General features: G+C 33.0%; 2 protein-coding genes across 2 annotated transcripts; both read left to right on the forward strand.

Moving 5' to 3' along the window:
* The first annotated feature begins 397 nt into the window (after window positions 1-397).
* On the forward strand, window positions 398-8,362 carry LOC140443517 (uncharacterized). Its single transcript, XM_072534829.1, has 4 exons — window positions 398-504; window positions 611-961; window positions 1,019-1,141; window positions 5,176-8,362. The coding sequence occupies exons 2-4, from the start codon at window positions 829-831 to the stop codon at window positions 6,129-6,131; spliced, it is 1,212 nt and encodes a 403-aa protein (XP_072390930.1). The 5' UTR covers window positions 398-504; window positions 611-828; the 3' UTR covers window positions 6,132-8,362.
* A 3,002-nt stretch (window positions 8,363-11,364) lies between these two features.
* LOC140443524 (uncharacterized) lies at window positions 11,365-16,546 on the forward strand. The gene is made up of 3 exons (XM_072534842.1): window positions 11,365-12,023; window positions 12,209-12,334; window positions 12,630-16,546. Exons 1-3 carry the CDS (start codon window positions 11,891-11,893, stop codon window positions 13,799-13,801), a joined length of 1,431 nt encoding a protein of 476 aa, XP_072390943.1. The 5' UTR covers window positions 11,365-11,890; the 3' UTR covers window positions 13,802-16,546.
* Window positions 16,547-21,692: the final 5,146 nt, after the last annotated feature.

Here is a 21,692-nt window from a genome sequence, read left to right on the forward strand (position 1 = left end):
AGCACCCACCTAGCATTGAAACTTCCGTGTTAACGAATAAAACAATGATTGGTGCATCACCTAGTGACCGGGAGCGTAACTATATATACATGACGCTAAATTCAAAAGTTTAGTAATATTGCCTAGGATTGTGAACTCATTTTAAAGTAAAGGAAAATCGATATAATCCTAAAATAACAAGAAAAATCCTTATCATATACGATAATAAATATTTTTCGTATATTTTTTGGGGTTTCTTCATAGACAAATAATACAATATTAGAAATTGATTTAAGTGCAACATGCCACAGTTCAAATTAACGAATATGGTTCTATATTCGTTGGTTTTGGTTTAATGCTTTACATCATAATATATGCATTTACCATAGATAAGAGGGTTTTACGTACTGTGACGTGACTCCGTGTCCGTGAGTGTTTGTGTGTTAAAGCCATCGAGTTAGAATCTAGATTCTTAGATTCTAACTCGATGGTTAAAGCATAGTATAAAAATAAACTGTGGTTAAAGTGTGTTTGTGCTTTGATATTTGTGGCAATAATTGTGAGGAATATTCACAGTGGAGTGTGATTCATGGACGTGTGGGATTAAAATAATTATTGACATTTATTCTAGAGCACCTAACAACGGTTGTTGTTTCATAGAGTGTTAAGTGATAGGCAAAAAAAGAAAAACATTTCTCTATATTCAGAGATATACATTTTATGGTGTCACAATCTTCTATTTCATAAACACTGGATACTTAACTTGGATCACTTGTTTATTGCGATTGAATATAGTAAAATATTTTGTACATTTCAAATATACCTCTTTATTCAGTTTATACGTCAGTTATGGAATTTAAAGTTGAAAGGGTGGTTGAAATGAAGGAAGAGCTTGTTGAATATAACCAAAAATATATAGAGAGTCAGTTGTCCACATCAATAGATCTGGAAGACTTCAAAAATGAATCAGAAGATAACTCAGGTAAGACAAGTAGTAAAACTTAATGCTAAATAATGTGATCTAATTGATATTTATTAGAAATGGGACTAAAAGCTAGAATTAAAGAGTTTGCTGAAGGTAGTCAAGGATATATGGCGAGCCAACTATCTACATACCCAAATTTTGAAGACTTGATTAATGAATCAGATGAAGATAACTCAGGTGAGCGAAGTAATAAAAATATAAGTTAACTATGGGTTTAGGGCAATTAATATATGTAGGGAGAACTTTATTAATTTTCATTTACTTAATCATAATAAACCATTTTTCCTACACTTATGAGGTATGGTTGATATTTGGTGCTATATTCTGGTTGTCTTCTCATTAAGGTTGTTCTAAAATAGGTTACAACTTAGTTTGTATAAAACATATTTTTCACAAATTTTAATATTTATTCCATGGTAAGTTTTGTGAAGGACATGATAATGCCTGCTGACACTTAATTTTGCCATATTTTAGAAGTATTTATTCTTTGACATTTTGGAAATTTTCCCTATTAGGACAACATGAACATTGCCTCAAATGAACCTCCATAGAACAAATGGGTTATTAAGTTGTTAGGGGTTAGATTGAGTTAAGTGGAGTTAAGAAGGTTTTCAGTACAAATAACATCAAACCTAACAGGCTCAGCTTTTTCCTATCCAGTTTTGCCAGGTTTAGATATATTACTACCATTATAAACCTCCATGCTATTGGTATCTCGGTCATAAGCTAGTTTGCAGCATCATACTTAATTTTTGGTACAGAAACTCATTTCCCTTCTGCAGAGAGATGAAAAATTCTGTCCAGATTTTATCCTGATTGATCACCTCTCTAGCCTAGTTTTGACTGTTCTACCTAATTCAGGGACAGCGGCTTATAAATAGTCACATGCTTGGCAGAGGAAGGTGATGGATAGGGACAACTGGAGAGAAATTCTTGAGGAGACTATGACCTTATCTTAGACTATATTAGGAGACTAAGTCACTTATTTCTGTGTCCCCATTGTCCATTTTTGTTACCACAACATCTTCTTCATTTGCTATTTCCTATAAGAAGGTAGGCAATCATCATGGAAATATGCATCTTGGATGTTACTGCTCTAAATAGTTCAATTCTACCAAGAGATATGTCTTCTCCTTTAGGTTTTCTTTCCTTGTATTATTACTGAATCAGATTAAAGCATTCTACTTTTATGACATGTCCCAAATATTGTAACTTTCTAATTTTAATGGTATTCAGCTGTTCGCTCTATTTTTACATTCTTCTCAATACATTGAGATTTTTGATAAGATTCACCCAACTTATTCTTAATAGTCTTATAAGCCATTGTGATGTCTCTGCTACAGAGAAATTTCTTTATTTGGACGACTGCACTTTTTGCTTGTACCATTCTTGACCCATTTAGTCATTATTTTCAGTAATTTTAGTTCCTAGATATTTATATTTTTAGGCTTTCTTTTGCTCACCATGTATTCTTATAGTCACTTGAGGTTGATGACCCTTTGTGATTACCATGCCTTTTTTTGGATTCAGGATAATCTGTTATCTTTGCTGACTTGTACCACTCTATTGATAATTCATTACAGACCCTTTAGACTTTCGGCTATTAGGACTATCATCTGCAAACCATATGATGTTGTATATAATATTGTATTGTATATTGTATCATCTATTGTATCATCTATTCTATCTATTGTATCATCTGCATACCGCAGGTTATTGAGCTTGATTGTATTTATTGAGATGTCTTCATCAATATCTTTTAGAGACTCTTCAAAAATGTGCTCGAAGTACAGATTGAATATCAGTGGTGAAATTATGCACCCCTGTCTCACTCCTCTTAAGATTTTGACCTGATTTGTATATTCTCCATCTATTCGGAGCACCGCTGATTGATTCCAATATAGGTTAGCTATGATTTTTAAGTCTTTTTCGTCAATCCCTGTCCTCTTCAGCGCTTCCATCATTTGTGTATCGAAAGCCTTCTTGTAGTCAATCAGGCATGCAAAACCATTACAGCTGACATCTGTACATTTCTGAAACAATACTTGCACGCTAAATAAAGCTTCTCTCGTACCAACGGCGTTCACAAATCCAAACTGATTGGGCGCAATTTGTTCCTCGCATTTCCGGTAAATTCTTTTGTGGATGACTTTTAAAAACAGCTTCAGCAGATGACTCATTAGGCTTATGGTCCTATAGTCTTCACAAACTTGCTCCTGGTTTTTAAACACTCTACTGTTGTTTTTCCTACCTTGTATATTTCATTAAATATTTCAGCTATTATGTTTATTTGTTGTGCATCTAATAGCTTCAGGAGTTCTGCATGAATTTCATGGAGTCCCGGTACCTTTCCATCCTTCATTTGTCTGACGGCTGCCGTTATTTCTTCTGGTAGGATTTCGGTTACCTGAATTTTCTTGAACGGTGGGTTCTTGTATTGTTCCAAGGTCATGGAAAAGTTTCTCCAAGTATTCTTCCCATACTCTCTTTTTATCTTCTTTGATTATGGAAAGATTGCCTTCATCATTTGATATTTTTCCGCTGTTGCGTTTTTGGAACTTTCCAACTATTTCCTTCACCTTTCGATGAACAAGTTATCATATCGTCTCTGTGACTCCTCTATTTCTTGACATTGTTCTGTTTTTTGTTTCTCTTTGGCTTCTCTTATTTTTCTTCTGACGATGGTATGTATTCTCTTATAGTCTTGGAGATTTTCTTTGTTTTTTTCTCTGATCCATAAGTTTCATCGATCATCCACGATTTCCGTTTCTCTGTATCTTTCTTCAGGTGTTGTTCTTTTATTTCTCTCACTGTTTCTTGTATGATGGTTAGACTTTCCTGTATAGTTCCTGCATTTCTGCATTTTAGCACCTTTGTATTGAGGTTTTCACTCACCGTCAGTAGAACATTGGGATCAGTTTTCTAACATCATACTTTTCCATCGACTTACTTGTAACCTTCTTAATTCTGACTTTCAAATTACCTACAACTGGTACATGATCAGAATTTATATCTGCCCCCGGGTATGTTTTGACAGATGTACAGCTGTTCCTATGCCTCTTATTTACTAGCATGTAATCAATCTGATTTCTTACAATCCTTCCCACAGAATCCTGTGGAGATTACCAGGTGTACAGTTTCCTTGGGTGTAGCTTAAACCAGGTGTTCATTATTACTAATTTATTTGCTGTGAATAAGTACTGCTGTGACAAAATACAAACATTTGAACTCTGGTCTTACAGAAAAATATTGAAAATACCTTGAACTGATAAAATTACAAATGCAGAGGTACTCAAAACAATGTAAAAACTTCAATATTTTGCATGCGGCACATGCGGAAGATAAGTGTTTACTTCTGCGAAACATAATCCAAGATTAAATTATAGGAAGAAGTATAGGTAAAAGAAGATTTTTGGTTTCGAAATGAAGTGAGTGGTTTGGTTTTAACTCCAATCAATTGTGCCTAGTGCAGCTGCAGCTAAGATCCAAAAAGTAATGATGATGGCCAAATTTCGAAACATAGGCGGCACGTAAAGATTGCCTTCACCAAATTAGGAATTTTTGAAGTGCTTCCTGATATGCTACACGAAAAAATATTAATGATCTGCTTTTCATTACAACTGCCCAAACTTCACTTGCAGCTAGGCCCAAGCATTTATCAATAGAAAGAAATCTTGGCATACAGCGATCACAACACATTTTTATCTTCGTCCATTATTGCTACAGAGCAGTTAAAATAAATGACAATTCTAAACTCGAATTTTAGTTTTATAATTAAAATGCTTTTTTTATTTTCAAACATATAAAACAAAAATAGAAATCGTCTAAAAATTTAATTTTTGTTAAAAAATATTTTGAGATATAATCGTTCTATAACCTGTGGGAGAGGCTCTTCCGTTTCTCCCACACCTGTTCTTACATCTATAACGTACACACAATATTTTCTGGTATATTAGCAATATTCGCATTATGGCAATATCCTTTTCTTCTTTCAATTAGCGTAAATTCTTGATATGATTATATTGCTAATGCTAGTCATTCGAGTGTTTTTCTTAAAACATCATAAAATCTTTCTGCAGAATGTCAGTTCCTGGCGCTTTAGTATGTTTCAGGTTTTTCATTATATTCATTCTTACTAAACGTTATTTCTCTTTGTTTTACCCTCTAGTTTTTACATAAATTTTTTCTTATAGTTTTTATTTTTATTTTAGGTTTTTCTCAGAACACAATGGAAATTATGAAAACTGAACTTGCATGCACTACAGAACAACAAATAAGTGCAAATACTGAAGAAACAACATTAGCAAATTCTATTTGTAAATGTAAAATTTGTTTTAAGCAATTTAAGCACGCAGATTCTTTAAAACGACATATAAAAACGCACTCTGGAGAGCGACCAGTGCGAACTTACAAGTGCAAAATTTGTTTTAAGCAGTTTTCTCTGAAAGGTACTTTGAATAGACATTTGAAGGTGCACACTGGAGAAAAACCCTACAAGTGTGAAATTTGTTTTAAGCAGTGCTCTCGAGCATATGATTTGAAAATTCATTTGAGAGTGCACACTGGAGAAAAGCCTTACAAGTGCGAAATTTGTTTTAAGCAATTTATTCAAGCATATGATTTGAAAAAACATTTGGTAGTGCACACTGAAGAAAAACGCTACAAGTGTGAAATTTGTTTTAAGCAATTTATTCAAGCATGTGATTTAAAAAAACATTTGAGAGTGCACACTGGAGAAAAACCTTACAAGTGTGAAATTTGTTTTAAGTTGTTTAATAAAATGGGTAATTTGAAAACACATTTGAGACTGCACACTGGGGAAACGCCTTACAAGTGTGAGATTTGTTTTAAACAATTCAAATATAATAGTTCTTTGGTTGAACATACGAAAGTTCACACTGGAGAAAAGCCTTACAAGTGTGAAATTTGTTTTAAGCAGTTTTCCCAGAAAGATAAGTTAAAGATCCATTTAAGAGTTCATACTGGGGAAAAACCGTACAAGTGTGAAATTTGTTTTAAGCCGTTCAGACATAAAAGTTCTTTGGATGAACATTCTAAAGTTCACATTGGAGATAGTCCTTACAAGTGTGAAATTTGTTTTAAGCAGTTTAGACGTAAAAGTCCTTTGGATACACATTCTAAAGTTCACACTGGAGAAAGGCCTTAAAAATGTGAAAATGTGTTTAAAACAGTTAAGTAAAACAAGTCATTTGAAAACACAATCAATCAATCAATCAATAATGTCTTTTTATTTCCCATTAAAAAAAATACAATTTTCTCTTTTAGTAACATTTGTTCTCCTTGGCACATGCCATCAGGAGGGTTGGCAAACTAATATTATTCCCTAATTAATATACAAAAAATTACAAAGGCTCATTACATCTAACAAGTTCATTAAAATTAATAAAAAATAAATTAAGTAAATATTCATATAAATGTAAGTAATAAACTAAATGTGTATATCCTACTAAGTAGCACTTCGCCCTAGACTAAACAGTAATAACAAAGTATAACATTAAGGTATATATTGCATTTAAAATTATTGAATGTGTCCCTTAGAGGGGGTGAAAGCTGTTGATATAATAATAATAATAACAAGATAGTCAAGATAGACAAGACAGATAAAAAGATAATAGCTATTCGCAAACAAATTATTAATACTAATTTTAATACTATTGAAATAACACCATGCTAATAGATTTAATAATTAAATAGGCTCACTAACTTATACCTATACGCCCATGCTTCCCTACAATAACCTGCTAACTCAGCCTTTCCCTGTCTCATCATTGTAACTACTTCCACTCTACTAAGTTCATGTCTACCCAACCACTTTAACCTAATATGTCTCAACACCGAACATTTTCCCAAAAAATGTATCACATCTTCCCTTTCCTTCGTATTACACATTGACCAAAACCTTCTTTCATCATTTCTGCCAGGTCGATCATTCAAATATAGAACTCCACATCTTAATTTGAAGAGCCATCGAATGTCCCCAAAATTTTCCATTTCCAGTAGATAATGCATGTTTACTCCTTCTTCTCGCAGTTCTTTGTAGTGTCCACAAAAATTTGATTCGAGTGCCCTATTCTCAGCCTGACGCTGTATATCCTCCTTCTTTTTTTCTATCATATTCTCAATCATACTAGGCCAGCTTTCTCTCCATTCCCATTCACACCTTACCTCAATTCCAAATTTGTCTCCCATGCTTATCCAATTTTGGCAACCTATCACTCGAATATCCTAGTATTTTTTCAACATATTGACGTGACAACGTCTTAAATTAGGTTGTGGCTCGGAGTCATTCATGAAAAAGTGTAACGCCCGCTCACGTCTGTTACAGTGAGTAAGTTTAAGTTTACATGTACAATGTTTTAGTAAACAAAATATATTTCTATAGTTAAAATTTGTGCAATTCTTATTTTCATTCAATTCCTTGTTCCTATTGTGCAATTTAATAATATTCATATCAAAAAATATTCTACCGAGAAAAAGACGTTGTCACGTAAAATCTTCGCCCATAAAACCGACTTTACAGGCAACCGATTTTTTTTTTATGTAAATTCATTGTATATAGGCTGACTCTAGCAATACCTGTCTCCAAATCTAACATAAAGTTAGGACAATACCATTCCTGTCCGTTGTCTAGTAATTATCGACCGGTCGCCTTTATCCTAGACTGTAAGTAGTTTTTGGTTATTGACTGAAGATCGTCCTTTGACTCACCCATCCAAGTATCGCCAATATTTATTTTTCGCAGCTATCAACAGTGGACCGAAGCTCTGTCTATTGTATTTAGTAGGATTAGGCTTATTATTATTATCGTACATATTATATAAAAGTTACTTTTATTTTTGTTATTTATTTGAATATACTTTTATTAGATTAAACTTATGTTTTACTGAATCTGGTGTCTGGTAGAGCTACCGTCACAAAGTGTGAAATTTGGTATTCAGAATTTCCAGAAGCAGGTCATTTGAAAACTCATTTGAGAATAAATATTTTATAAATAAATATTTGAGAAGAAATATCCAAGAAATTTACATTTTACACAATAACCAATTAACAAATTGATAAAATCTTCACAAATTTGTTTGGTTTAATATGTTATAGGAATTAAAAAAAATTAATTATATATTACTAAAATATACAAATACGCAATACTTGCTTTTTGCGGTAATGCCCCACCTGGTGGGGTAATATCGGTTAGCTAGTGGGGCAATATCGTGCATGTTATTTGAGCTGGAAAAATAAAAATAATTGAATAAATTTTTAATAAGCCTAAAAATAATCTAAAACATTATCAATATACTTAACAGGTTTTTCAAATATTTTATTAAAGTAAACGTCATTTTGATTCTTATGCTTTCTTAATATTTGCTTTGTGCCCATTACAAGTTGCATATGACCGTACTTCACACCCAATGCAGCGATACCAAAATTTCTTGTTTTTTACAAATTTATTAAACTGTTTATTCGGGCTGTTGGGCCGTTGTCTTCTGTTGAGATAAGTTCTCGACGTTTCGCCAACACTAGGGGTTGGCATCTTCTGGAGATGTTGATGCTTCGCTTGTAAGCAGAAACTGACGACGCGTTGTACTACGGAGGCAATATTTATAATTCCCACTCGCCTCCCCTCCACTGGTTTCGGCTTGAGGGGGCGTGTCGTTGTTTATAGTAGCTTTTCTATCTCCGTGTTTGGCGGGAAGGGCGTTTGTGGATTTTAATACTGGTATCCATGTTTTGTTGATTTTTAGTCCTTCTTCTATCCTATTGAAATTGTTTGGGTGCTTGTATATTTCCACCGCTTCCCGATATAACCGTGGGTAGTACTGTGAAGTTTTGTCCAGCATCTGTGTTTCTTCAAATAGTATTCGATGTTCTCCGCTTCCCAAAGCGTGTTCGGCAACGGCAGATTTGTCGATATGTCCTAAACGACAATGGCTTTTATGTTCATTTATCCTGGTGTTGGTGTGTCTTTTTGTGGTTCCCACATATACCATTCCACATGTGCATGGTATTCGGTATACTCCGGCCGTTGCTAATGGGTCGCGTTTGTCTTTTACCGATCTTAAACAATCCTTGATCTTCTTTGTAGGTCTGAAGATGGTCTTTATGTTGGCTTTCTTGAGTATTCGCCCAATTCTGTCCGTTACCCCCGATATATAGGGCAAGAACGCTTTCCCTTTACATTCTGTTTCTTCGTCCCTTCTTCTAGATACGTTGTTCATCGCCTTGTGTATTTCTCTTCTGGTGTACCCATTAGAGGTGAGCGCTTTTTCAATATAAAGAAGTTCACTTTGGAGATGTTGTGGTTCACAAATTCTCTTCGCCCTCTCTGCCAAAGTTTTGATGATACCTTGTTTTTGGCTAGGATGATGATTTGAGTTCCTGTTTAGGTATCTGTCTGTGTGTGTAGGTTTTCGATACACTTTATGTCCTAAGTGACCTTCCTTTCGATTTACTAATACATCCAGGAACGCTAGTTGTTGAGCTTTTTCTGTTTCCATCGTAAATTGAATATTTGGATATACATATCCAAATATTCAATTTACGATGGAAACAGAAAAAGCTCAACAACTAGCGTTCCTGGATGTATTAGTAAATCGAAAGGAAGGTCACTTAGGACATAAAGTGTATCGAAAACCTACACACACAGACAGATACCTAAACAGGAACTCAAATCATCATCCTAGCCAAAAACAAGGTATCATCAAAACTTTGGCAGAGAGGGCGAAGAGAATTTGTGAACCACAACATCTCCAAAGTGAACTTCTTTATATTGAAAAAGCGCTCACCTCTAATGGGTACACCAGAAGAGAAATACACAAGGCGATGAACAACGTATCTAGAAGAAGGGACGAAGAAACAGAATGTAAAGGGAAAGCGTTCTTGCCCTATATATCGGGGGTAACGGACAGAATTGGGCGAATACTCAAGAAAGCCAACATAAAGACCATCTTCAGACCTACAAAGAAGATCAAGGATTGTTTAAGATCGGTAAAAGACAAACGCGACCCATTAGCAACGGCCGGAGTATACCGAATACCATGCACATGTGGAATGGTATATGTGGGAACCACAAAAAGACACACCAACACCAGGATAAATGAACATAAAAGCCATTGTCGTTTAGGACATATCGACAAATCTGCCGTTGCCGAACACGCTTTGGGAAGCGGAGAACATCGAATACTATTTGAAGAAACACAGATGCTGGACAAAACTTCACAGTACTACCCACGGTTATATCGGGAAGCGGTGGAAATATACAAGCACCCAAACAATTTCAATAGGATAGAAGAAGGACTAAAAATCAACAAAACATGGATACCAGTATTAAAATCCACAAACGCCCTTCCCGCCAAACACGGAGATAGAAAAGCTACTATAAACAACGACACGCCCCCTCAAGCCGAAACCAGTGGAGGGGAGGCGAGTGGGAATTATAAATATTGCCTCCGTAGTACAACGCGTCGTCAGTTTCTGCTTACAAGCGAAGCATCAACATCTCCAGAAGATGCCAACCCCTAGTGTTGGCGAAACGTCGAGAACTTATCTCAACAGAAGACAACGGCCCAACAGCCCGAATAAACAGTTTAATAAGTTAGACGATGGCCGTGAAAGCCTAACGCAATTTTTACAAATTCTTTGAAAAATTAAAGGCAAATATCGAGCACAATTTTAATAATCAAATCTTGCCCAAGTATTTTCTCTTTCTACAGCATCATCAGGGGCATTTCGTCAAATTTGGGCTATCCAGCAAGCGCAGAATGTAATAAACATGAATTTAAACATAAATTGTACATAACACTACACTAGAACAAGGACAAACAGTTTAAAATTATTTGAAAAATATTCTACACTATTTTCTTGTATTCATTCTCTCTCCTGTTGCCGGCCATCATTCAGTATAAACACGATTTTTTAAAACATCATAGAAACGAGGAATCAAATCTCATATGATAAAATCGTGTAGTGTGAAGTCGACTTTAGGTGAGTTATCACTATGTTGAGTAATCCGTGGCAAAAAAATTGATGGTTGACAGTTGACCAGCTCACTCACACCTAAATTACAAATAAGTTGATTTACTTCATTTACTTCTTTAGTGCAGTATACAATGACGGACGATTTTCACATTTGGTTCCATTGAAGATAGCTACAAAGGAGCTGTGAATTAAATTCACAAAACAAATTTTTGACGGTTGACTGTGTTGTCATGTCTTTATAATGTATATGTTGTAGGCTTCAATTACAAATAGAGAAGCTTTCAAAAACACATTTTTATTATATTATTATATGAATTATGCAATTTTTTTATATACAACACGAACGAATAAATACTCGTTTCTTCTCATATAAATTGCAGTTATCATATTAATTGAAGTAAATTATTACAACATTTTTTGGCATTTGCGTTTGATCATAAGCTGATAGATTTGGCAATCCTCAAACCACTAGTTGACAGATTGTTACAGATGGTCACCAGATATCTGTGGAAAGTACCTGAATACTATTCTTATTATTTTTTGAAAGAATTTCTTTTTTACTGTTAGTTTGTTAACGTTCTATTGGATTTTTATTAATTATAAATCACATGCTATTTCCCGATTTATTAAAAAAACATGGCAACACAGTCAAGAACCAACATTTCGTTCTATGAACTTTAATTGACAGCTCAATTATAGCTATCTTCAATGGGACCAAATGTGAAAATCGTCCTACAATGACGTTATATTAGACGTCATTGGATGTGTTGATTGAACAATGGAACAATTATTTTAATAATAGCTATTAGTGGTCTGTGGTGTATACACCCATTTTTGGTCAGTGGTCATATATACTCTGATTATTATTATTAATGCACACAATAGACTCCTATATGTTGTAGTGTTATATTCATTGATTTTTGTTTACTTTATATGCTAGCTATGGAGTTTAAAGTTGAGATTAAGGAAGAGTTTGTTGATTATAATGAAAGATATATAGGAAGTCAGTTATCCTCAACAGATATTGGAGAATTGAACTTGAAGAATGAACCAGAAGATAACTCAGGTAAGACTAACAATAACAATTAGTGGTAACCAATGTGATGTAATTGATATTTCAATGATTAATTGATATTGATTATTATTATTGATTAAAATTTGAGGTTTTTTTCACTTTTTCGGCCAAGTCCACAAAAAATTTGGCATTTTTGAGGCGTTCCGGCTTACTAAATAATTACCATAATTTCTTAGGAATCGAACTAAAACCCAAAATTAAGGAAGAGTTTGTTGAAGGTGGCCAAAAATATATTGAAAGTCAGCTATTTACATCGCTGGATCATATAGACTTGAAAAATGAACCAGGTGAAGATAACTTAGGTGAGAGAAGCAATAAAAATTGTAGATAGAACTTACTTTTATAGCAATTTTTAAATTTTTAAGTACTTTTCCTACATGTAAGATTTAAAGTAGTTTCAAATAGTCTGTCTTTTTCATATTTTAAACTTTTACAAGTTTGTATGATTTTTCTGATTTTGATTTGCTACCTGAGTGACCTTCATGGTTTCAGATATTGCTGTAAAGTTTTACATTTTTTGATATTAAGTTTTATTACCTTTTTTTACCCTGTAACTTCGACATAAACAACTTTTTATAGTTTTTTTTTTTATTTTAGGATTGTCTTATGAGCAGAAGAGCAGAATGGAAAGCATTAAAACTTTATCTGAAGATTCATGCAGTGAAGAAAATCAAATAAGTTCACACTCTGGAGAAACAATGTTAAACAATTCTTGTACTAACAAAAATTATTTAAATACTTATTCAAATGTTCAGACTGGAGAAGCACTTCACAAATGTGAAATTTGTTTTAAGCAATTTTCTCGGAAAAATCATTTGGAGAGCCATTTGCGAACTCATACTGGAGAAAAACCTTATGAGTGTGAAATATGTTTTAAGCAGTTTACTGAAGCAGGGGGTTTGAAAAAGCACTTGAGAATGCACACTGGAGAAAGCCCCTACAAGTGTAAAATTTGTTTTAAGCAGTTCTCTTGTTCTTATACATTGGAAAGACATTTGAGACTCCACACTGGAGAAAAGCCTTACAAGTGTGAAATTTGTATTAAGGAGTTTAGTGATGCAGGAAATTTGAAAAAGCATTTGAGAATGCACACTGGAGAAAAGCCTTATATGTGTGAAATTTGTTCTAATCAATTTACTCAAGCAAGTCATTTAAGACATCATATCAGATCACACACTGGAGAAAAGCCTTACAAGTGTGATATTTGTTTTAAGCAGTTTGCTAGCAAAAGGTTTTTAAATCGACATATCAAAGTTCACACTGGAGAAAAACCCTACAAGTGTGAAATTTGTTTAAAAAGGTTCACCCAAGCTGGTCATTTGAAATGCCATATCAGATCGCACACTGGAGAAAAGCCATTTAAGTGTGAGATTTGTTTTAAGCTCTATACTGAATCTTCTAATTTAAGAAGACATTTGAGAGTGCATACTGAAGAAAAACCATACACTTGTAAAATTTGTTTTAAGCAGTTTTCTAGAGAATCTTATTTGAAAAGTCATTCAGGAGTGCACACAGGAGAAAAGCCTTACAAGTGTGAAATTTGTTTTAAGCATTATACTGAAGCTTTTAATTTGAAAAAACATTTGACAGTGCATACTGGAGAAAAATCTTCCAATTGTGAAATTTGTTTTAAGCAGTTTACTCGAGCATCTGATTTGAAAAGACATTTTAGGGTGCACACTGGAGAAAAACCTTATAAATGTGAAATTTGTTGCCAGATGTTTTCTCAAAAATATAATTTGAGTATACACATGCAATTGCATGTTTGAGAAACTTTATTGTAATGAAAATCCATTGTTAGATATCCATAATGGATATATTTAGTATTAGCTGGAGGAGTAACTGTACCATAACTTATAAAAACTACCAGATTTGGTATTCACCTATTGTTGACATGGAGATATACCAAAGCATAACTTTATAAACAAAGGACTGTTCAAATGAAAAAAAAATCTGTTACAATTTTTAATGGATTACTAGAATATAAAATCTATACTAGAGGTTGAAGCTCTACATCCAAATGACTTTGTAGTGGTTTAGAAGGTAATGATCTAAGTCCAAATAATGGTAATACACTGTTATCTGAGACTCAATTTCAACTCAACTGGAATGGACAACAAATAAATAGAAAGAAGGATAACAGAAGCGAAAAAAAGTAATTTTCTGTCCCGTTAGTAATCAATGAAATAAACAAAAGAGAATGTAATATATTACAAAATTTTAAGAAAAAGCAGTTCAGTGTATAGATCTTGGAGGCTAACAGGGAAATATAAGAAAAACCTATTGGAATTAATGTAATCAGATCATCAGTCAAGGTTTCAAGAAATGGTACCATTAAGGATATGGTGGGATATTAAAGGAATCGTTAACTCTGATATTGAGAAAAAAAATTGGACATGATATGGACACGTGCAGTGTGTCAGAAACAAGATTCTCTAAGCAAATAATGAACTGGCAACTGACCAACAAAATATCAGAAAAGAGGAAGGCCACAGAACAATTAGACATAGAGTGACTAAAGCTAAACTAAAGGAAAAAGGGAAAATTGTTTTAAACAGGCATATCTTTATATATGAAAGTCTTGTGATACAATGTTCGTTTATGCCAATCTCCAAAACCAATGAACTGATTGTAATTAAATTTTGTTTAAGTGTATTGTTTGGTGCAATCTTAAAAAACAGGATATTTTTATTTCCATAGATGACTTATTATTTTTAATTGTATGTTATTGGTTGTAATTACTTTTGAGTTTCACAAGTTTTCTATAGATGCCAGTAAAACTTACTTGAGATGTTGTAAGTAATTAACAGATAGCGCTGTATTGCAATGTTTAATGTTATAATTTATTTCACGTGTTCCAAAAATTTAAGGCACAAACAGTGTGTTTAATTTTTTACATACTATTCTTTTGATTTTATTTTTGTTGTGCCTTGTATTATTTTGTATATTATTTAAACCAGTATGCAAAATTCTGAGTGTTTCAATTAAGTTTTGTCTATTTTTTATACTGTAAAAAAATGTACATACAAAAATTAACACAACACAATTCAAATAAATCTATATATAATAAATTGAAAAATAGAAAACTTTTGAGCTGGGTAAAAACAATTTATTTTAAATATTTATTTAAGCATGGTATACAATCATAAATTTAATATTTCTTCACTGTCAGAATCTGAGCTACTCATATTAGCAGTGTATATTACGACTGGTTTAATATTAATGTCAACTGTATATATATATATATATATATATATATATATATATATATATATATATATATATATATATATATATATATCTACGGCATTAAGTGAACTCCGCCCATGTTAAAATTCAGGTTCAATTGAGCTCCGTGGTCAAGTGGATACCGATATACGGAGCTCACTTGACAATTCCGTAATATTGGTTCAGTCGATTCATCAGCATGTAGAGTTTAATAATTTATCAAAATTTTTTGGAGCCCGTAATTACCCCTGTATCATAAATGTATATCGCTTAGTTCACGTGTATATATTATAGGGGTCGTTCAGATCTTCTTCATTGTATATTTGAACCATACGTTTATCGGTTTAACTAAGCTCTGAGAGTTTGGCAACTGTGCGATTATACCGTATATTTTCAACATATACCCTGAACGGTTTATATGGGCTCCTTATTTTTATCTACTGTTTGTAGACAGTGGAATGTCATACGCATAACACTGTGTAACAGAGGATATCATATTACCTGGTATAACTACGTACTAAAATGTAACTGGTTCTTTAAAAAACAGGTATGAAGATACAAAAGGATTTGGGCTTATTATTGAATGGAATGTTCGCTTGCATAGAAAATTTTATTTTTTCTGTATTTTTAAAGATGTTGTTTTTTCATTTAATATAATTTTATTAGTTCAATGCCGGACTTGATGTTTTTTTTAATTACAGAAATTTCGTAATATATTTTGTTTACGTGAGTGTCTTTGTACATTTTATGTAAGCATCTGATTAATAAAAACTACTTTTATTTTATTCAATCTTCTGCGATATATTGTATAAAACTTTTTTAATATTTTAGTTCTGGTCTTATTTGTGTACTACATGTGATATCTCGATAGAAGGTTATCTCAAAATAAATATGGTTAAGTGCTACAATAGATATTTTTGTGTTAAAATGGGTAGTAGTGTGCACAAAAAGAAAGAATGGTTAATTTGTCTAACAAGGTATATTTGGCAGCAGAAGCATATAGTACAAGCGTCTATGTTTTAAGGGCGGAAGGACGTGCGCCTCATTTTTAGCTGACAAGCTTGCGAAGAATATTATTTCTGGTCCTCAATTTACCTTTTAGTTTTAAACAATAATCTATGACTGACCCGGTGTGATACAAACTATTTTCAAGGAATTTATAGGAAGTCTACAGTTCAATGATTTTATGACAAGATTGGATGTTCAGTTTTGTGAAAACGTCTATGTTGAGGAAATTGAAGGAGCACCCACGAGTTTTTCAGGGGTTTTGGCTGAAAATTTATTCATAGTTTATTTTTATTGTGCAATAATAGGTGTCTCGTCTATATAATAGAAGTCCTAGTATCTACCGGTATGGATCGTTTGTTTGTGTAAATGTTATACAGTGTAGGTGCCTTTATGCTACCCCAAGCGAGACCGTTCTTCATCTGCTACTCTTACCAGTGAGTGATACAAAAAATATTCTCTTATGTTGGCATACGCAGACAATGTAAGTGAGCTTGTTATCTAAGGGGATATCATATAGTTTTTGGAGAAATATTCTGTAATTTAAGGTGTCTTAAATTGGTTGATAAATACCACCCCTGATACCGGATATTTTTCGTACCCGTCTTTTTTTTTGCCAAGTTTAAGCAAGGTAACAACTTTGGCTTGTCTCTAAATTTTGGCTATCTCCATAATTTGAATACAGTTGTTCATCATGAGGATAAGCCATTGTAGAGTGTTTTTGGTCCAGGTTTCGTAATAAGCTTTGTGCTCAGATCCTCAATGTCGGTAGTTGTATTATTTTTCATTAAATATGTAGATGGTGGATCCAAGCTCAACATCGTTAAAATGTTCTCTCGGCTGACTGGTTTTGTCCTTTCTTACTTTAAGTTATTCTTTGCTTCTTTTGCGACAGAAATAGCATGTCTATATCTATGATCTGGTTTTCAGCGATCAGCTATATACCAAATACCCTAGGTTAGACCCTATATGTGTTTCCTGCACTAGAGATAAGTTACATTCGTGTTTAGCTCATATGTCTGATAAGTTTAAGTAAAGTAAAGTTTCTTGATCTCTAGATATACCCTTAACAGTTATAGACATATGTTATTAGAATAGTTGGTTCTAAAAAGGACCAATTTGACAAAATCATATTAAAGGGGTGACTGAAGAATTAGCCGATTAATTAATTAATCATTACCCGGGGTATGCCCGATTGCGGTGATCTTATTAGTACTTCAATCTTCCTTAACGCGCGTTCTTTGAATCCCATAAGTAATGCATAATCTTTTAATTTTTATTAAAAATTTAAATTTTACATGCCGTGTATTACTTTTTGACGATATTTCGAATCAGATTTGTATAGTAATAATTTTAGGTATTAAAGAGCCTCTTTGTGAAAAATAAATAAGTTTGTGATATCGGTCGCAACTCATATCTAGATAATAACAAAATAAACAGTTAAAATAAGTGTAAACAATTTCAACTACATATATCGGTGCCACTGTTCAGGTGATGGGTTTATCAGAGATTATCAAAGATTACATTTTAATTCAATGTTCTATTTACGTATTTTCAATATTAAAAAAGTAGGAAAAGACATCTTTATGCTTTTATTTTTTTAAATCTATTCTATTTTCTTTTTAGAGTTCCGTCTTTTTTGAACGACCTGTGTTCTTTTTTTAATTGGGCACTTGTCCAAAGCTATGACAAATACTCTTTCCTCTACTATTCTACATTAATATGACTGATTCATTATTTTCTCTAAACACTCTGTCCTCTGCTATTCTACATTAATATGACTGATTTATTTTATCTTTCTTGCAGCAATTTTAATGTTTATCCTGTGTATCTTTTTCTTCTTCTTCTTCTATTTATATAGACATGACTGTCATTTTTCAATGTGCCTCCAGTAAGTTGCCGTTCCATCGTTTTCGTGATCTTCCTACTGATCGTCTTCCTACGGGTTGACCGTCTCTTGCCATCTTTACTACTCTATTTGTTGTCATTCGGCTTATATGATCGTTCCATTCTACTCTTCTATTTCTTAACCAGTTCTTGATCTTCTCCATCTTGCATCTACGTCGTATATCTGTACTTCTAGCTCTGTCCCATAGTGGCTTACCATCAATTTTTCTAAGTGTTTTCATCTCTGCTGTTTCTAATATCCTTTTTGTCCTCTCTGTGTCAGGTCTTGTTTCTGCCGCGTATGTCATTGGTCTGATGACTGTTTTGTAAATTCTGCCTTTCGTTTCTTTCCCGATAGTTTTATTGCTTCATATTGTTTCATTTAGTCAGCCTGCGGCTCTGTTTGCTCTATTCACTGGATCTTCCACTTCAGTTTCGAGCTTTCCGTAGCTAGATAATGTGATGGCTAGATATTTAAACTCCATCACTTGTTCTATTATCTGACCTTTCAGCTCCAATTAACATCTTAGTAAATTTGCTGTTGTAACCATGAATTTTGTCTCTTTTGGGGAAATTAACATGTTAAATTTTCTGGCAGTTATATGAAATTGGTGCAGCACACGTTGTAAATCATCTTCATTTTGAAAGAGTAGTATTGCGTCGTTTGCACAGCAATTTTAATTTGTTTTTCTTCCATTTGGTATCTTTTTTTAGTTTTTACTTTTTTATTATTTCATCCATAATCAGGTTGAACAATAGAGGACTCAGGAAATATCCCTGCCTTATCCCATTGTCAGCTTTATTAGGGTCGGTTGGTTCTTCTTCTACTTTTACTTTTATTGTGTTATTTTGGTATATATTTTCGGTCGTTTTGATTTTTCCTAGAGGTATCTCTCTTGCGTACAATAAGTGGATAACGTTTTTTAATTTGTGTTTCTTCTGCATATCATTATTTCTTCTGTGTATTAAAAGTTAAATTTTGCTTATTATTAAGATTCCCTTAACGTGTTTATTAATTGTCTTGTTTCTGCAGTACGAATATATGTGTATCATGATAGATTGTAATGCATATTTCATTTGCGTTTGCCAATTACTTTTTCACTTCCTCAGCGATAGGTCTTTTTTTCCTCATCAATAACCTTATCTTATCCTCGCTCGATACAGGTATTCTAAGATATTTATATTTCACTATATGCTCTATCATTTGGTTTTTATCTCAAATTTGCACCTATGACGAAATTTATAATACATATCTAATATCTGGTGCTTTCATATGAAACTGGAATAAAACACTTGGTAGATAATATTTATTTGTTTTGAGTACACTTTTTTTAGAACCTAGTACATAAAGGAATAAATATTTGTCTGTTTAGTGTTTTCCAAGTCTGTAAAACATAAACAGGCTTAAATATTAGATTATACATTTATTAAGAATATTCAATATCGAAATTGAAGATTTTGTATCACAAAATATGAATAGGTTTTTACATTTTGTTTGACGTTTTAATCTTCTAATCGAGTTCATTTTTCAAAAAACTATAAAATTGTGAGAACAAATTGCTATATAAAAGTACGAGGCAATATTCTCATGCTGTGAGCTTTGCTGCTCTGTTACTTGTATAACGCTTAAGCTATTTTTAATTTTTTGTCAATATTTTTGAGGTGTTTCCTTAAATGACCATGTTTAAGGTTAGTACGTTTGATTAAATGAAATTGATATTAATTTAATAGTTTCCATTTTATTAGTACTGATGTATATAACTAGCATCTGTTGGTACTATATATCAATTTTAACATGTGGAAGTGAGAGCACTCTCTTGTTAGTATTTTCAGTGTAAATTATGTGGGCAGCCGTAGCTCAGTGGCTGTGTTACTGGTTTAACAAGCTGGAGGGCCCGGGTTTGAATCCTGGCACCAACAAAATTTTCAATTTCTAATTTAACTGCGCTGCCACCGTGCTTCGGAGAGTACGTAAAGCCGTCGGTCCCGGCTACGAAAGTAGTCGTTAAGTCATGTTAGGGGCGCTTGCGCGACCTGAAAACCCTAACACTAGACCTTGGCCAGAAGGTTACACGAACTTACTTACTTACTAGTGTAAATTATGACGAAACCAGAAATAACCCATATATTCCCCCCGTGTGATCTTAGTATTTCCATTGATTGAATAATATAGGGTCTCCAATATTTCAGTCAATGGTATGTCAGAGTGGTTTTTATTAATTTTTATATATATTTGCAATATGAAGAAGAAAGTTCAGTATAGGCAGTTAAACAGCTAACCTGTCAATTTAAAAGTAAGAGCAAGTACCAACTTGCTGAAAAGCATACCCATACACAAAAGGGATGATAAAATGTAGTGCACAAACTATAGCGGTATAAGCTATATATTAATTATTAGGATATACAGATTTTTTTCTGATAAACCTATAACGATTGAGTGAATAGGTGAACTATCAAATAGGAGACTATTAGTGTGGAATTAGAAAAAACTTAATAGAGACCTGGACAAAGAAATGAGAGATCAAGTACTAAAAGCAAATAGACTGGCAGGATGCCTTAATAACACTATATGGCTAAACAGACACATTAACACTGAGATGATATCAATTTATAAAGCCAGTGTAAGACAAATAATGACATATGCTTCAGAAACAAGACCCGGCACAGCCACAACGCAAAGAATAATGGAAACGGCAGAGATGAGAGTACTGAGAACAATTATAGGAAATACGCTGAGAAATCAAAAGAGAAGTGAAGACATTAGAAGAAAATGTAACGTAAAGTGTATAAATGAATTTACACAAAATAGAAAAAAAGAATGGAATAATTACATAAGCAGAATGGAGGAGACCCGTGACGTCAAAATTGGAAGAGATAAGTCACGAATCGGCAGAAGAAGTATCGGATGATCGCGCAAAAAATGAAGTGATAACCTTCCATAGAGGTATTATTCCACCAATGAACAAGTAAAATTGCTTATAAAGAGAAATAATAACAAGAAAAAAAAGTAACATCTCTCAGATAAATAAGCGGAACAACAGAAACTGAGTATAAACGTGAAATTCCAGAATTAATATTAAATAAATTACCGCAAATCGTACGAACTGAAATAAGTGTTATTTTCTGCTCATATATATAATAAGAACTATATTTAAACCAAGTGACAGAAAAAAAATTATATATACATTTACTTCTAAATGATTAAGGTCTATAAAATTATTATTAAAGTTAAAGCTTATACAAGCGACAAAGTTTTTAAAACAATTAGACCGAACATAATATCATATCTGTAACACATAATATATACGGAAATAATAAAGAAATAGATATGTTTAGTGGTTATGAAACCGCTTGTCGTCTGCCATGAATTTTATTACAGAATCAAGTTACCAATACTATAAGACACCAAAATATTTTGTCTGAGTAATGACTTACTACGATAAAAAGAAATAGAATACTTTTATAATACACAACGTTATAACGTTGTGTAAACGCATGTTAATAACAATTGGTAATAAAGACATAAAGATACCCACTAGA

Source organism: Diabrotica undecimpunctata, chromosome 1 (genome assembly GCF_040954645.1).
Source record: "Diabrotica undecimpunctata isolate CICGRU chromosome 1, icDiaUnde3, whole genome shotgun sequence".
Classification (NCBI taxonomy): Eukaryota; Metazoa; Arthropoda; class Insecta; order Coleoptera; family Chrysomelidae; genus Diabrotica; species Diabrotica undecimpunctata.

What these genes read in the sequence shown, in the direction of transcription:
- LOC140443517 (XM_072534829.1), top strand. Translation starts at nt 829, where the DNA reads ATGGAATTTAAAGTTGAAAGGGTGGTTGAAATGAAGGAAGAGCTTGTT. An exon ending in TGAATCAGAAGATAACTCAG is followed by an intron (nt 962 to 1,018) that starts GTAAGACAAGTA and finishes GATATTTATTAG; the next exon opens with AAATGGGACTAAAAGCTAGA. An exon ending in ATCAGATGAAGATAACTCAG is followed by an intron (nt 1,142 to 5,175) that starts GTGAGCGAAGTA and finishes TTTTTATTTTAG; the next exon opens with GTTTTTCTCAGAACACAATG.
- LOC140443524 (XM_072534842.1), top strand. Translation starts at nt 11,891, where the DNA reads ATGCTAGCTATGGAGTTTAAAGTTGAGATTAAGGAAGAGTTTGTTGAT. An exon ending in TGAACCAGAAGATAACTCAG is followed by an intron (nt 12,024 to 12,208) that starts GTAAGACTAACA and finishes ATAATTTCTTAG; the next exon opens with GAATCGAACTAAAACCCAAA. An exon ending in ACCAGGTGAAGATAACTTAG is followed by an intron (nt 12,335 to 12,629) that starts GTGAGAGAAGCA and finishes TTTTTATTTTAG; the next exon opens with GATTGTCTTATGAGCAGAAG.